This window comes from Lepidochelys olivacea (genome assembly GCF_965140295.1).
Source record: "Lepidochelys olivacea isolate rLepOli2 genome assembly, chromosome: 1".
NCBI classification, from domain to species: Eukaryota; Metazoa; Chordata; order Testudines; family Cheloniidae; genus Lepidochelys; species Lepidochelys olivacea.
This window is the reverse complement of record NC_140411.1, coordinates 185,619,115-185,635,770: the sequence shown is the minus strand read 5'-3', so window position 1 is coordinate 185,635,770 and position 16,656 is coordinate 185,619,115. Positions and strand designations below refer to the sequence as shown.

Below are 16,656 nucleotides of genomic sequence, written 5' to 3'. Positions count from 1 at the left end.
TACTCTGAATTGCTGCAGAAACTAATTGGAACAGAGAAAAAAACATTCATTCAATTTATTGGATTTATTCTCTACAGGGGTGCCTTTATTTTAAAAAATAATCATCCTAAAATTACAATTGAAAAGTGACAATTTGTCCAGGCATTGAAGTGTGTAGCTAAATTATGGTCACTCATGAAGCAGTATAGTTGTTCACCTCAAGTTTGCACCTATCCTAACTAAGCACGCAGTGGTAGTTTAAACTAGAAATAAATGAATTGATTGATAAGGGCTGCATATTTTGAAAAGGCAAGGTCTTTAATTATACCAATGGGTTGTTCTTCCTAGATTTGCATACATATTTCAGAGGGAGATGTAGGGGGCAGAGGGGTCCAGCTTTTTACATAATGCCATCTACTGTGGTCCAGGGCACTACCTGTGGGACTGAACATGACAGAGAAACTAATCAAAATGGCACTAAAGTCAATGGAAAAATTCCTATTGCAACAATGGTCTCGGGATCAGGTCCGAAGTCATCAATGGCCTTTGGCTATTTTGGTGGTTCCAGCACACAGAATACATGGACTTATCATGGTGAAAAAGACAGAAAATATAAATTTAGAATAAAATTTCTTTGCTAAAATTACACAACTCCACTATGTCATCTAGCAGGTGCACTGTGCTGAACACTCCAAATGCATCATGGACAGTTGACTTCTCTCATTGCCAGAAATGGGTTTCCTAGGTCACAATTGTAAAAAATCAGCAACTCTATAAACAAATCAGAAAACCACAGTGAATCTGCGGACCAGTGTTTAAGCAACAGTTAGATCATTTACTATGCTAAGCATTATTGGCCGAATCCAGACATCTTTACCAAGTCAAAACTTCTTTTGAAGATGGTAAAAATGATTGCCTTGGGAGCTTGGACAGAATAAATTCGCAGCAATATTCAGACATGTGTATTAAATAGGATTATGGACATGTTTATGGTCTTATCCAAAGTTTATTTTAATTAGAAATGTAATGCATATTATCGTTTATCAAGAACTTCAATGTTTGTCTAATATACTGTTCCTTCCCTCTTGGCATTGGGGTTTATCTTTGTATTTCTGTCAAAAGAGGTATCCTCCGTCTCCTGTACTTTGCCACTGCCTACTGAAAGGAGTGTCACATTAACCTGGGATTTCTGCATACATATAAACAGAAATTTAACATCTTTATTTTTTTGCAGAATTTCAAACTGATTTTTTTAAAACCTAAATTTTACCTTGCCATTTTCCCATATTTTAATAAGTTACACATTCTAAATATAGTACCTTCCTATGGAGATTTTAGCAGCATCTTCAATTTGCCTGACAAGAGTATTACAATTGCATATAAGTTCATATAGCTGTAATGATATGGTCCTAGCTTACATAATCACCTCACTAACAGTTTATAAAATAAATTGCACAATTACACGAGGAACATCAGTGTAACCTGTACACACATTTTCAAGGATAGAAGGGGAAGCAGCTTTAATTTTGTATTGACCCAGTGTTCTAGTGATTATATGCAACCACATTACACACTCTTTCTATATGTCCAGCATTGTGACTAAGGAAGTGTCTTCAAATTAAATTACTACCTTGGAGCTACTGGCCAGATCCTCACTGGTGTAAACTAATGTAGACCCATTGCCATTAATGGAGCTATTCCAATTTACACCATCTCAGAGTCTGGCCTGTTGCATCATTAGTTCTGATTTGTATGAAGATATTGGCAAGGACCTAGCCTAGGCAACTTCTTGCTAGGAATGCTTGCTAATATATAAATTAGATAATTAATATGGTTTACTATTTTTTTTAATTTGAATTAGCAAGTCTTGTAAAGGTAACAAATTAATAGTAATGGTTAATAAAATACATACTTTTTTTTGCAGTACATTTTGCATTTATACCCAGTGAACTAAGACCATAGTTCATATTGCAATCTCCTTCCAAATTCAGTGTGAATGAAATGGCAACCTGTATGTTATTGCCTTTAGAACTTCGCTATATTCATTGCCTATTCTTCCCACAGTTATATCTGAAAGTGAGACACTTTGCCAAAATGGATATTAAATGGATTAGATGCATGCTACATTGAAATAACAGCCATACTGCATGAGACCAAAGGTCCATCTAGACCAGTATCCTGTCTTGGACAGTGACCAAAGCCCGGTGCTTTAGAGGGAATGAACAGATCAGATAATCAAGTGATCCATCCTGCATTGCCTGTTCCCAACTTCTGGCAAACAGAGGCTAGAGACACCATCCCTGCCCATCCTGGCTAACAGCCATTGATGGACCTATACTCCATGAATTTATCTAGTTCTTTTTGAGCCCTGTTAGAGTCTTGGCCTTCACAACATCCTCCAGCAAAGAGTTCCACAGGTTGACTGTGGTTGTGTGAAGAAATACTTCCTTTTGTTGGTTTTAAACCTGTTGACTATTAATTTCATTTGGTGATCCCTAGTTCTTTGTTATGAGGAGTAAATAACACTTTATTTACTTTCTCCACATCAGTCATGATTTTATAGACCTCTACCATATTCCCCCTTCATCTCTTTTCCGAGCTGAAAAGTCCCAGTCTTATCTCTCCTCATATGGAAGCTGTTCCATACCCCTAATCATTTTTGATGCGGTTTTCTGTGCCAATGGTGTTTTTGGTTCACAGATCAATTGCTGTTTTATTTGTTTTGTAAATTGTTTTTATTTGTATTCCATATTTTTATTTTGTATATACACACATGAAAAATTATGCTAAAGTATGTAGTGAAATAAAGGTTTTACACTAGTATAAGTTTGGGACTTCATGTTACTCAGAAGTGGGTACACAACATGGAGGTGATCCTAAATGAGGGCCAATATAATATTTCTCATTTTACCCACTTCAAGTATTCTGAACAGTTTCTAGCAAGAGAGTTAGAGTACATTAAGGGTCAGCACTAAGTCCCTTTTTGTTCACATTGCTGCTTGAATCACTTACAGAAAATATCCAGAGAGTGGCACCATGGTGCATGCTTTTTGCAGATATAGTGCTTAAGGGGGAGAGCAAAGAAGAAATGGAAGAAAATTGAGAGATGAAGGTGCATACTTGAACAAAAAAACCAGCATCAAAATTAACATCAATAGAACAGAGTATATAGTCTGTACATATAGTCAATTACACCTTGCAGAAAGATTATGAGACGAAATCTGGAAGACAAAGATACAGAAGTACCTAGGTTCGACAGTACAGGATAATGGTGATATCAGTGATGAACTTATAAGCAGAACAGGAAAGGCATTGGACTGAATGGAGAGAAGTGAGCAGAGCTATTTGCCATAGGACCATGCCTATCAAATTGAAAAGCAAGATCTACAAGACAATTAGGCCTGTACTTTTGAATGGCTCTAATTGCTGGGAACTGAGAAAGACAGCAACAGATCATGACTACAGTAGGAATGGAAACGTTAAGATGGATGCATGGAGTTACAAAAATAGACAATGTTTACAACAAAAATGAGGGGAAGTGTGAAGCTGGTACCAATTATAAAAAAGCTGAGGGATTCCAGGCTTATTTGGTTTTGCCATGTGAAAAGAAGATCGGAAGAATATATAGGAAACAGGGTGTTAAACTTAGAAGTGGAGGGTGCAAGTATGATGGAATGTACCGTGTCCACACCCTACACACAGTTGTAATAATTGTACAAAGTATGTCTTGTGAGGTGGTATCTGAAAACTCAATCTTCTGGTCAATATTGTCCTGATAAAAATGTGTGGCAACATTGTATGTGAAGTGATAATTTGTGTAAGATTTCCCTATATCATATAATTAACACACATTCCAAACCACAGCAGAAGTTGACAACCATGTTGACTCAAACAAAGGAATGTGTGCTCTGCTTAATTTGCATGTAAGCAGTAAAAACAGTTAATTAAGAAAGGTAGACAAAGAAACCTCAAACAGGTGAGGAAAAGCAGCAGGGAACTTTCTCCTCCCTGGAGATTTCCAGCTGACATTCTGGAGACAATGTTTTTCAAGATGGAGATGGACACTATAAAAAGGAGGGACAAACACCCCAAGGCATCACTCCTCTCTCTGGGTCAACTGATTCACTACACCAGAAGCGAAAAGGAAGCAGTAATTGAACTGGAGAAAGGATCCTGACCTCAGAAGTTTGATTAGTAAGATGACTGAGAGCATGTGGTGAGAAAACCTTGCTTTCAATATAATTTATTTTGTTAAGCTGGGTACCAGTTATGTTTTCTCTTTATTTTTCTTGTAATCATTTCTGACTTCTCATTACTTATACTCACTTAAAATCTCACTTTGTAGCTAATAAACTTTTTATTGTTTTATCTAATCCAGTGTGTTTGAATTGAAGTGTCCATGAAACTCCATTTGGGGTAACAAGGTGTGTCCATATTATTTCTATTCAAGAAATGTGGACTTCATATGAATTTATATGGTCTAGGAAAGTGCTGGGCAATATAAAACATTTCTGGGGGAAAATCCAAGATGGGGAGTGTTTTGGGGTCACCCTGTAGTATAACCAAGGTTGGTAAGAGCTAAGGTGTGGCTGGCTGGAGCACACGGACAGACATAGCTGGGACTTGGATGCTGGAGCCTGTTTTGAGTAGTCCAGACTGAAGGCTACAGCAGCAAAGCATTGCAAAGGGCACCCCAGGTTACTCACTGTGGACTGTACCTTTGCTATGTCACAATGAGAAAGGTTGGAAGACCAAAAAGCAGATGGATGGATGTCACAGAAAAGGATTTGATTAGATGCAGAGTTTTGGAGGAACTGCTTCAAGACAGACTGGAATGGAGAAGGGCTCAAAGATCCAGACCCATAGAGATGAGACTAAGGCTAGAAAAAGAAGAGGAGACTCAGGATCAACTATTTGCTTATGACTTTTTCCTAGTAACACAAGCTTTTAGAATAGTATAGAGCAGTGGTTCTCAAACCACTTGAAAATTGCCAAGAGTCTCGGTGGACCACTTGATCTTTCCAAATGTTGTTTGTACTGTTAGCAAACTATTGTAAAGCACTTTGGATAAAAGTGCTATATTAAAAAACCCAGCAATAATAATTTAGTTCTACAAACAAAAGCACACAACTCATTTTAATATTGGTAGTCTTACCTTTCTAATGTGATGGATGTGCCCTCTCTCCCCTACTGTGACAGCCCCCAAGCTGGGGCTGGGAAGGAGAGGGTCTCTCCCTCTCCCCCCGCCATGGCAGTCCCTGAGCTGGGGCTGGGAAGGAGTGGGGGGGTCTCTCCATTACAGCAGCCACAGAGCTGAGCCTGGGAAGAAAGGGAGTCTCTTCCTGGCAGTTGCAGCCCTGGAACTGGGAAAAGTTGCCTCTTTCTCTGGCCTCTGCAGCTCTGCATGTCCCAAATTCCTCCCATCCCTTCTTCTCACCCCAATGCCCCCTCCCACCTATCCCTATTCCCCCGAGGGCCACCACCTCACCTTACATGTGCATCTTCTCCAGGTCCAGGTACCTAATTAGTGGAACCAGACTTTCATGGCTCCTCTAATTAGGTGGATGCCCCTTCATTCTCTTGTGCATGACCAACCAGGCATGCACCTTGGAAGGAACTATCTGCTGCCACCTGAATGGAGCTTGCGGACCACTGGTGGTCCACAGACCACAGTTTAAGAACCTCTGATAGAGGGTTTTTAACACATTAATTCAGACATTGTTCCCGGTTTTCCCAACCGACAGCTGCATTTCCTTTGTATCAGGAGTTCAAATGCGTGGATGACATCCGAGAGAGAGAAAAAACAAAAACTTAAAAAAGTCTTTCAAATGCATCTAAAAACAGCCGTTCTGTAAATCAGAGCCCAATTCCTCCAAGTCCTGGTTTCTCTAGCTAATAAAATGGAGACAATGGCAATTTATCTATTAAAAAAACTTTTGTAAAGCAGTATATATTAGGAGCTGGGTTAAATTGGTCAAGGGTTAGGTTAAACCTAACCAACTGATGGGTCTAATAGGGCCTTCATTTAAGATAGCTATAAGAGACAGTTAAGGGTCCCCACCCCAAACAAGGCTTAATGGAATCTGCCCCAAACTAGCACCAGGTGGGCAGAGGGTTCCCCTGTGTACTATGTGTATATGCTCATGTGTGGGGAAGAGAAACTGGAGCACAGACACAAGACAGACACAGACAGCCTGAACCACCATGGTATAGGACCGTGGAAGAAGCTAGGGAGAGGGCTTCTAGGTCTGGTGCTGGCTAAAGAGGCTTGGGGATGTAAGCAAAATAGTTACACTATTTTTAGTTCCTCCTGCATTCAAAAAAGCAGGCGTTCGTACCTTCCTTGTAAATAAACTAAGATTACATCAAAGAAAATACCAGACTCTAGCATCAATCTTTACTCCCAACTGGAACAGCCTCCAAGGCCCCAAACTTTGATTTGCTTATTGGGTGTCAAAAAGGGATAAGAATATATTCAAAATACAATTAAAGACCAGTCAGTGGTAGAAATAAGTCTCTTCTGAACCCCAGACACGTGCTTAACTTTTGGGCCTCCAACTTTTTCAACATTTCAAAGGATATTTTTTTTGACTGCATACTTTACTCTGAAGAACTTCCAGATTCCTGAAATTTTGCAAAATAATCAAAATTCTGTTTCTTTGAAATTATGTGAAATGCACTGGCCAAAAAAATTCCCATTCTGGGGATAAAACACAAAAAACCCATACAATATTGTATGTAACATTGTAAATGTTTGTTCTTAAATTGTGTGTATATTTATGTCTCCTTATTACAAACACACACACAAGGAAATCTGAGACAATGTTATACCAAATATTACCAACACAAATTACAGCAGAACTAAAATGACAGAGGAAGATAAAGCTAAGGTTGTGTTAGGCAGATAGCTATTGAAACCATGCACAGGTAGTGAGGGTCTCAGAAATAAAAGCGAAATTTACATTTGCCAGCGGTTTCTAAGATAGGAAATGTGAAGTGAGGATGCAGAGTCACGTTAAGGGTAAAATCATGTTACGATGGAACACACTAATATGCTACCCAATATAACCATTATTCACAGGAGTTTATAACTTGGCCATAAACATTAGGTGTGGATTGAAATTTAGGATAGCAGCAGCCACAGATAGACTCCCTATCCCAGCATTTAGGCTCCGATTCAGGAAAGCTCTTGAGTCTGTGCCTAAATTTATCTCTAATCATAGAGCTACTTAAGCCTGCATTTAGTTTTAAATACACACGTAGATTCCCACTGACTTCAAGGTCTTAGATTTCAGTTTGTGCTTAAGTGATTTCTTGATTCGGGATGCTCTACTGAAATGGAGCCTATGTGAAGAATGCCTTGAATTTCACAACAGTAGGAAGTTCTGGTTTCTCTCAGGGTGGCCCTCACCTTGAAAATCTTATACTCTTACCAGTACTATGACTACTACTAACAATAATATAGTGGGGTGTATCTAAAAATCCGAAATAAGAGGGACAGAAATCAGTTCCTAGTCTGTAGAATGAAGTGAGAATTGTGCAGTGAAAGGCCAGTATCTTACGAGAGTGTAGACCTCTCAGATCTGTGCCTTGTACAACACAGTTAAAGTGTGGCTTAGAGATTCTTAATCTGGGAGAATCAAATTTACAGGAACATCAAAAACAGTAAAACTGTTCTGAGGCTATATAAATAATTATATATTGTCTAGAAACCCAAATATTGGAAAAAGTAAAATGTTTTGCTGTACAGAAAGATGCAATCACTTCATCTGAAGAACAGTCAAAAGAGCTGCTGTTGACCTCCGTGGAAACCTGAAGCACACTACAGAAAGTTTTCTTCAAATTTTCCTAGTCATCCAGGTAGTAGCAAAATATTGTGCCCAATTTCAATGACACTTTTTGCTGACATTAAAAACCATTTGCACAGAACACTGCATCCTGGAACCCAAAAGAAAGCAAACACTGAGTGTTTTTAATTTCAAGACAGTTGGTAAGCAATGCTGTGAGGGAACCTGCAAGCTCTTTGGTGTATGTGCATGTGTCCCAATATGCTACATTGGTTTTCATAAATAAATGAAAGAGGCATTTATGTGTATTAATTATATGTAGGCTATTCATTGTACACATCTGTATCCCACAGTAATTAACAAAGGATATATGCCAATCTATACATAAAGCCAAAGTGAATATGAAACCATGATGCTGACTCATGAATGTTGGTGTATTCAGTCTCTCTTGAATCTCAACAATGGTGAAAACACACACACACAAACCTGGTATGAAAATTCCATCTGCAAAGAGAAGGCAGTTGACTCTCAACTGTTTCCATGGAGAAGCAAGGGGTGGGGAGAAGGAGACCGTGATTAAATGCAAACCAAAAATTTAACATTTATTTGGAAGATTGGTTCTCTTTGCCGATGCTGCCCTACTGCTCAGTGCCTGGGTCAAAGTTTGCTCATGGCAAGGTACCCTGGCAGGCAACAAAAATCAATTTAGTCCTTTTACTTTTTCTAGTATTTGGGTTTCTAGATGATATATAATTATTTATATAGCCTCAGAACAGTTTTACTATTTTTGATGTTCCTGTAAATTTGATTCTCCAAAATTAAGAATCTCTAAGCCACACTTTAGTCTATTTGCCCCTTTTGCTGTAGAGAAAAGGTGAGAAAGCAGTGGTGTCAGCAGTTTAGCCCTCCTTAAGTATTTTCTCTTTTTCAATTGTGTTCTGAAGTGCTTGTGTGTGTCTATATGTGTACATTCTTTATCTTTTCTCCAAAGAGAGAGATGAAGCATATAATAAAAAGGAGAAATTTGTAGCAGTTACCATTCCAGTGAGTCTTTAAAAGTGGGGGATATGACAAAAGGAGGACCTCTTAACCCGCTTTCTGCCAGACACTGTTGCAAATAAAAATAATTTTAAAAGCTACGCATTCAGCTAAGAAATCTGGATTTTCCTCAACCATCTACTATTACAGGGTTCCCAAAGGTTTTCCTGGAGTCCGTTTTATTAGCAAATCTGTCAACAGGTGACAAATTTCATCACTTATTATTTAAATTTTTATATTAGCTTTAATGTTAAAAAATGAGAAATAGCTTGGTATATATTTAAAACAGTTTAATCATAGAAGAAGAATGCAGTCCATTGCAAACTAAGGAAGAGTTGTTGGTAGGGTCTCTTAAAATGGATAATTCACTGATCCCTAGGGGGGGAAAGGGCAGGTTTTACAAAATCTTTCCATAGCAAACAATGCCAGGATATCTGGGTTTCCTAAGTCCATAAATGAATATTATTAGTTGTCCCTATTGCAGTAGCACATAAAAACCCTATACAAGGATTAGAGCCCCACTGTGCTAGGCACTGTGAAAACACACAGCACTTAGATATTTTGCCCCAAACGGTTCATAATCCAGGATTTAGAAAACAGGGTACCAAAATTCAGGAAAGCATCTCAATTAAGTATAGCACTTAAGCACATGCTTAGGTTTAGGCATGTGTTTAAGTCCTTCATGACCATGGGACATAAGCACATGATTAAAATTATGAAAGTGCTTATGTGCTTTCTGAAATCAGGACCTGAGCGAACTAACAGGCATAGGGTGTACAGCAGTGGAAAGACAAGATAACAATAGATAGGTATGTTTGCATAAGTTATTAGTCACAATAGTCTTCTAAGTCACAAATAAGACAATACACTTCTCTCCTTTTGTTTATAAAATTCTAAATGTACAAACACATGGAGACACTTCAAACTACATAGAAATACAGATGCTTGAACTTTGTTAGGAATCCAGAAATATTTTGTTTAAAACCTTTGATTCAATAGTAGTGTTAAAGATTGGAAGGACTATAAACTTCAGTTATGTATTTTTTCCTCTGAAGGCACTGAATTTTGGATCTTTCCCTGTATAAGGCCAATAAAATCATATTAAAAAATATAGCATCCCTACTGAGTAGGGTCGGGGGGGGGGTCCATACAGAAAATTTCCGGTATTCTCTACACGCAATTTGTGAGGTACTCAGATAACAGTAGGTGGTGGATGTGGTATAGGTGCTAAAGGATGAAATTTTTACTTATGAAACTTTACTCTACTTCAGTGGGAGCAATATTAGCCCAATACTAAGTGCTAGGCCTTTCTATAAGCAGTGCTTAATTTGTGCCAGGGCTTCCCAGGGCTGAGCCTCAGCACCTCTGCGCTTGTCAGTTCATAGCCCAGGTGCCTCTGTTATGAATATAAAAAAAAAAATCGCTTGAGCCTTGGCACCTCTCATTACAAATTAAGCACTGGCTCTAACAGTGTGTTTCCCCATCTTAAACTTTACTTAACCAAAATATTAAACAATATATATATATATTTTATGAGTAAGCAGAAGCAGTAGAATTTTTGAATAGTCAAATCAAGGAAAAGATGTGTTGATGAAAAGCAGAGTGACTCAACTGAGTGTCAGTTACTTGACTCATTTTCACTAGAATTTGCTTTTTAGTTCAAAACCCTGCAATCTAGAAAGTAACATTTGCATCTCCTTACAAATGCATCAATAGTAGCTTAATTTTGTAATATTTCTTGTTGAATATCTGGTCTAATTACATTGGTATTTGACTGATATAAACCAATTTTGATTTAGTTTACTACTGGTCTTTTTTTACTTAAATTGCATGATCTGCAAAGGAATACATTTTTGCTTAATCATCAGGTCAGTAGGGGCCTAATTTTGTTGGCTATTCTTCTGAATAATTTGATAACTACAAGAAAACAGATTTGATTTAGCTTATTTTTTTTTAGTATTAAAACTTTAGTCTGAATAATATATTCATGTTAGATTATTATATGCTAGATTGTGAGATAAAGAGATCTACTCTGAATAAGGGCCAGTGCATTGTGGTGTTGCTCTTTGAAGCAGCACAGAAGGGAAATGGTGAGTTATTCCTCTACCACTCCGGAGAGTAAACTGTGCTGAGTCTATTCATGGCAGAGCATATGCAACCTGACATGGTAGTGCAGCGACACCACCTGAAACATTAGCTCTAGTCATTCAACACCCTGATCTACCTTTACCTAACCACCCGTGTCCAGGGAGAGGGGTTAGAACAGAGGCTCAACTTTGTTTCCAATCCCATGCTGCCATCCATGATGTAGGCAGCCAATCCAGGGAAACAAGGACTGTGCCCTTTATCCACTAGATTCTGGGCATTAGCCAGGGCACAATTCAGCTCTCTATTAACTGGGGTCAATTTCAATCTTGCGAGATTTTCATACTAAATAACCAGGTCTAATTGGAATTGGATAACAAGAAATGCCATTTTGCATGGATACAATAAAGATTGACACACAGAAGTGCTGACAAGTATTTTTTTTCTTTTATTTCCTTAACTTAGTCACCTGGTATATAGGTCAGAGTTAAAAACTATACCTATAACATAATAGGTATAATTTATTGACTCCAGACATTAAGTATTGAAGATGTGAAAAAGGGTCACAAATGGCCTAATTTCATTTAGTTGTACTTACTGCTTGGATAAGACATTGAAAGCGTTTGCCCCTCCCTTCCCCACATTTTTCTTTTATTTATGGTAAATCTTGAAATGAGGAATATTTAAAAGGGGGAATAAAAACAAACAACCTAACTACACTACAGCTGTGTTACATTTTCAAGTGAAGCACATTACAGACCTTATAAGTATACATTACAGTACACCCTTATTATATGCTTTCATATTAGGTTTTCTGTGGAAGCCACTCCTCATTCATGGCACAAAACAGGCAGCGTACAGTGAATGAATGAGCTATTGACTTTCACCTCAACATTTATTGTAGGGTTCCATGCTTCATTTCAGCCATGAGCCAGAAAGCCCTTAACCACCTGTGTAGATTGAAGGCATTTTTGTCTCAGTGAAAAATCAATTTTGTCCCGTTGCTTCTTTCAGGAATAGGGAGGCTGGTGGAAGAAGGACAATCCAATATGTTCTTATCATAAGAAACCATACCTGCATCCATTGTACGATGGAGACAAGACTCCAGCTTATCTTGTGTAACAGAAAGGGCGAAAAAAAAAGAATGCTTATCATGCTATTTCTAGAAAGGTGAAGCTCCAAGACTACAAAGATTAAGTAATACAAACACTGAATTATAGCAGACATCATGAGTGGGATGTGAAATCCTATGAAAATTATTTGAAGGTATCCACCTAGCTATTTTGGAGTTTAGAAATTTTAAAACATAAATAGTGAAATATTACCTAATATAGGGCTTTATTGGCTTAAAACAAACCACAATCTGCCTGCAAGATGGGTAAGTATGTGGAAAGCCTTAAAAGATGAAAGTGGATGTAATAAATGCATATATTAATATGGAATAACATTGTCACACTACCATAGCATCATAGAGGATGCCTGATGCACAAACATTCTGTGCATATTTAAGGATGTATTGTATTGCAAAACAATATTCTGTTTCTGATGTTTCTTGTAACTTGAATATTTTATCACCCAAAAGCACAACCCTTCTCATACCTCTGAAATTCTTGATGTTATCATTCTTATATTTATCTGATAGCCCTTCACATGCACCCATATAAAGTATGAAACACTCATTCTCTAACAATTATGTTTGTTTTGATTGTTTGGTAGCATATAGCAATATGTGCAAGGAAAGTCAATTTAGCTGTAGATTTCGTATCTGGACATTTTTTCTCATTACAACTATTTGCACAGTGTGACAGGTGTAAGATACCATGACGAATTTAGAAAACAGTATTGTAGCTCTGATAACGTATGTTGCTGTTTTCATGAATGCACCAGAAACAAAAAAGAACCAATTAGAAAAAAAAAGTTACTCAATGGCCTACAGCTGGAAGAATTCTGCATCAATTTGTAGAGTCAGTGATTCAAAGAGCATTCCAACTGCCATCCTTATTAAAGTTAATGATGTTCTGCACAATTTACTGACATTAATTTGACTGTGCGCATGCTCGTGGACACACGCGCGCGCCCACAGCTTCAGAAATTGCACTGCAACTGTTACAGGTTACATGCTTTGAGATTTAAACAAAATATGCCATTTATTTTAAGTAACATGTGCTAGAAGTACTCCACAGAACAGATGTTGCTAAATCAAAACCACCATCAGCCTTACACTGATTTAATATCATTGGCAGGGGGTTAACATTTAAAATGCACCTGGACTAGGAAAGCAAATCTAGAGCACAATTTTGTAGTTGAAAAAACTTGACACATTTTACTTTGGTCAGGATCTTGAAATCCCTTTAAACTTCAACATAAACCTAACAAGTTATTTAGGTAATATTTTTCCTACTGTTCTGCCTTTTTATAAGAAATTAATTATATTTATTGTAGATATATTTGTACATGCATGATTTTGTACATGCATGATTTTATGTATCCTGAAATCCCATAATTTAGATATTGGGAAATGTCATTCCATTTCATTTTCTAGGCTACCATAACACCAATTCACATGTCATTCCTTTTCTGAGAGGAGTTTATTTTAATGATAGACAGCAACCAGAAAGAGATAAGCATTCTATACAGATTCTCGTTGTCTTACAGATGCTATGGCTTTCTTACTGAGGGGAAAAAAACAAATCAATATTTTTGTAACCCTTAAGAATGATTTTTTTAAAATCTGTATATTGATTTTAACTTAAGTTCCAAACACATTCACACAACTAGAGCTCAGAGTTATGCCCCACTTCATTAAAGGGTCCAGGCCTGTCCATTCTGAATACAACAAAAGGCATGTTTTTCAAATATATGTCCGACTGACACCAGCAAGGGGGAGAAAGAACCATATTAAAAAAAATACTCAAGTCCTATATAGCTTCAATATTTTATATATAAAACAATTAAAAACGTTTTTTTCCAAAAAACCCACCCCCTTTAATAATACTCTTGTAATAAAAACACTTTAACATGGTTTCTAGGAACTCAGGAACAAATCTGTGGAATTTTTAGACCCTTTAGCTATTGAAGACCTATAAACTGCTTACTTTCAAATATAGAGAATTTGTCATATGTGCCAGAGAGGCAAAGAGAAGAAAAGTGTTCTTTAGACTGGTTTCTTTAGGGGTGAAAGGGAAATCCAAAAGGCACGTTGTTGAGACACACTGCACTATTTACAATAAATGATAAAAAGTTTTAATACAACTTTTCTTCTAAAGACTAGTATTTCTCTACTTCTTTTGTTTAAGTAATGAATGCTACTTTTCTTTAATGAATTGATAATACCTTCGGCTATTTTCTGTTCAGATCCTCTGTAATGAGTGGTAAATTCATAGGCTAGGCAATTAATCTTTAGGGAGGAACAAACTATTTTTTTCCTAATCCAGCACTAAATCAGGGAATAATTTGTCTTCAGACAGACAAAGTGAATGAATTTGGTTCTTTTCAGCAAGCATTTTTGATTAGTATTAACAGAGGTTCTAGTTTTCAGTAAGATATATTACAATTATGCCATGACTTGTTTTTTCAGCAAAATGTTGGCCATAATCAATTGTTTACAAACTGCAGCATGGTATCCTCTGCTCTGTGCCAACAATGAGAATCCCCCCATAACTTTAGTTTCACTGGTATTTTAATACTTACATTTCTAGTTTATTTTTCATGTTTCATTTCATTACCTTTAACTAATTATCCAATTCAATACTCGTTATCCTATACATACACTCCACCATTTTCAAAATTTGTATACCTAATTTTTTTCAAATTGACTATGTTGTTGCATTCATCCTATTCTACTCTTGTAGTAGGGGGCATGAATAAATAGTCAAGATTAAACCAACATTTAAATGGTTTAAATACTACTACTACTAGAGGCTAACATTGTAGCCTACATTATACTTCTGTTAGGTTTCTATATTTGAATGGTATTAGCATCTTTCACTTTGAAACTATTGCTGAGCTCATCATTGTTTGCATACAGGAGCCCAGTTTTCCCTCTCTCCACATACACATTTATAATGACAATACCATCCTGCGTAGTTATATACCTGAAATTGGTTTACCTTGATGTAGTCTGATTATATTGAAGAATCTGGTTATTTGCTTACCTGAAAGCAGAGAAAAATAGCTTGTTAGTATCATTAAAATACAGAATTATAAGAAGTCACATATCTTGCAAATTAAAGCAAAAGATAAAATATGCCCACAGAATACCATGTAGTTTTAAGGTATATTTGTATGATAAAAAGATTAACATTGAGCAATGATCGATTTCAAAGATATTAGAAAGTTTTAGAATTATTCTTATGTACATCTTTTTATGAATGGAGCATCTTACTGCACTAACCCAATGAAAAATATTTTTTAAATTGCTGTAAGCTTCAAAGCTAAACTGGAACAAAAAATTATATTTTTATGTGCTCGTGTTTGTGTTCAGTGCTTATCTCTTGAATAAGGACTCTGTTTTGAGTTTCTATACTTGTGCATATAAATCTGTTTCATTGGAGATCATTCTAAACAATGCCATAAATATTCACACGCATGCTCCTCAGAAAGAGAAAACCCCACACAAACCACCTCTTCACGTTCTGATTGGTTCCTGATAGTGATATTATAAAGATGCTTTGTTCTGCTGCATTTCCACATTATTTCCAAACTCTGGTGCCAACAAGCAATGACACAAATATTCCATACCATTTTGTTATGGATACAGAGTGGCTAGAAATTCACATAATGTCTGAATGAGTACCAGCATACAAGCTCTGTTCATGCAAAGCATAAATCAGAATTATGTTTGGAATCAATGTATCATTTTTAATGGTATAAACTGTGTCAAATGAAACCGCTTTAACAACTGCACTAAAGCATCAACACTTCTCTTCTAAAAGCCATTTCAAATATTCTTCAGAAGACAGACTCCTGGGACAACTTGAGCTTTAATCCTGAGAAATGCTCCATGCGTAAGCATGCTTGTGCAGAGGATCTTAGCTAGGATTCTATGATACATTCCACTTTTTACAGTGTCTGTATTACAAGAAAGATCAAATAGGATATGCCTAAAGTATGAATGATATTTTTACACCAACAAGACATGTGCTGGAGTCTACCTGGGAAGGACTTCAAAGATGCCACGATTTTCACAGTCTCTGCAGTGGCTTGTGCAGGATTTTGATGCTGGATCTTTCCCACCCAAAGTGAAAATCATACCCCTAGAGCAAATCACATCATACTGCAGTCTCTGTACTTGTGGGAAGAGACCAATTCTGTTATTGTTATTTACTATTTATTTTATGGTAGTACTCAAAGGGACCAAAACACATTATGGTTTTATTGTGCTAGGAACTGTATAACATATACAGGAAGAGAGAGTCACTGCCCTACAGATTTTATAGTCCAAAACACACAAGACATAGGGTGAGGGAGAGGAATAAACATACAAGTGGAAAACCTCACAAAAACTTTACTGGTGTTTTTCACATCTTCAGATTGAACAGGATACTAGCTAGTGGCCATAGAAATGTGATTTGTAGGGTTGCCTCAGAAGGCTAACATGGTTCTGTACAAAGTTCTACTACCTCTTTCACACACACACCCCTAGTTCCGAGACTGCCTGTTTTGTATTATTTGGACTTTGATTTTATGGTATTTTGTTGGTTTTAAACATAATTAATGGATTCATAGATTAGGCGGCCAGATTACTGTGAGGTAATAGTAGTCTGAC

At 36.9% G+C, this 16,656-nt stretch overlaps 1 protein-coding gene across 3 annotated transcripts in view; it reads right to left on the bottom strand.

Annotated features, from left to right (window-relative positions):
• Window positions 1–16,656, bottom strand: part of CADM2 (cell adhesion molecule 2) — a 1,053,908-nt gene that overhangs the window by 514,147 nt on the left and 523,105 nt on the right. The window contains exon 3 of one of the 3 annotated variants that reach the window (XM_084621992.1): window positions 14,999–15,043. The exons of the other annotated variants lie outside the window; for them this stretch is intronic. Within the exon in view, the coding sequence (XP_084478118.1) occupies window positions 14,999–15,043 (45 nt within the window). The remainder of the gene's footprint in view (window positions 1–14,998; window positions 15,044–16,656) is intronic. 3 annotated transcript variants of the gene reach the window in all.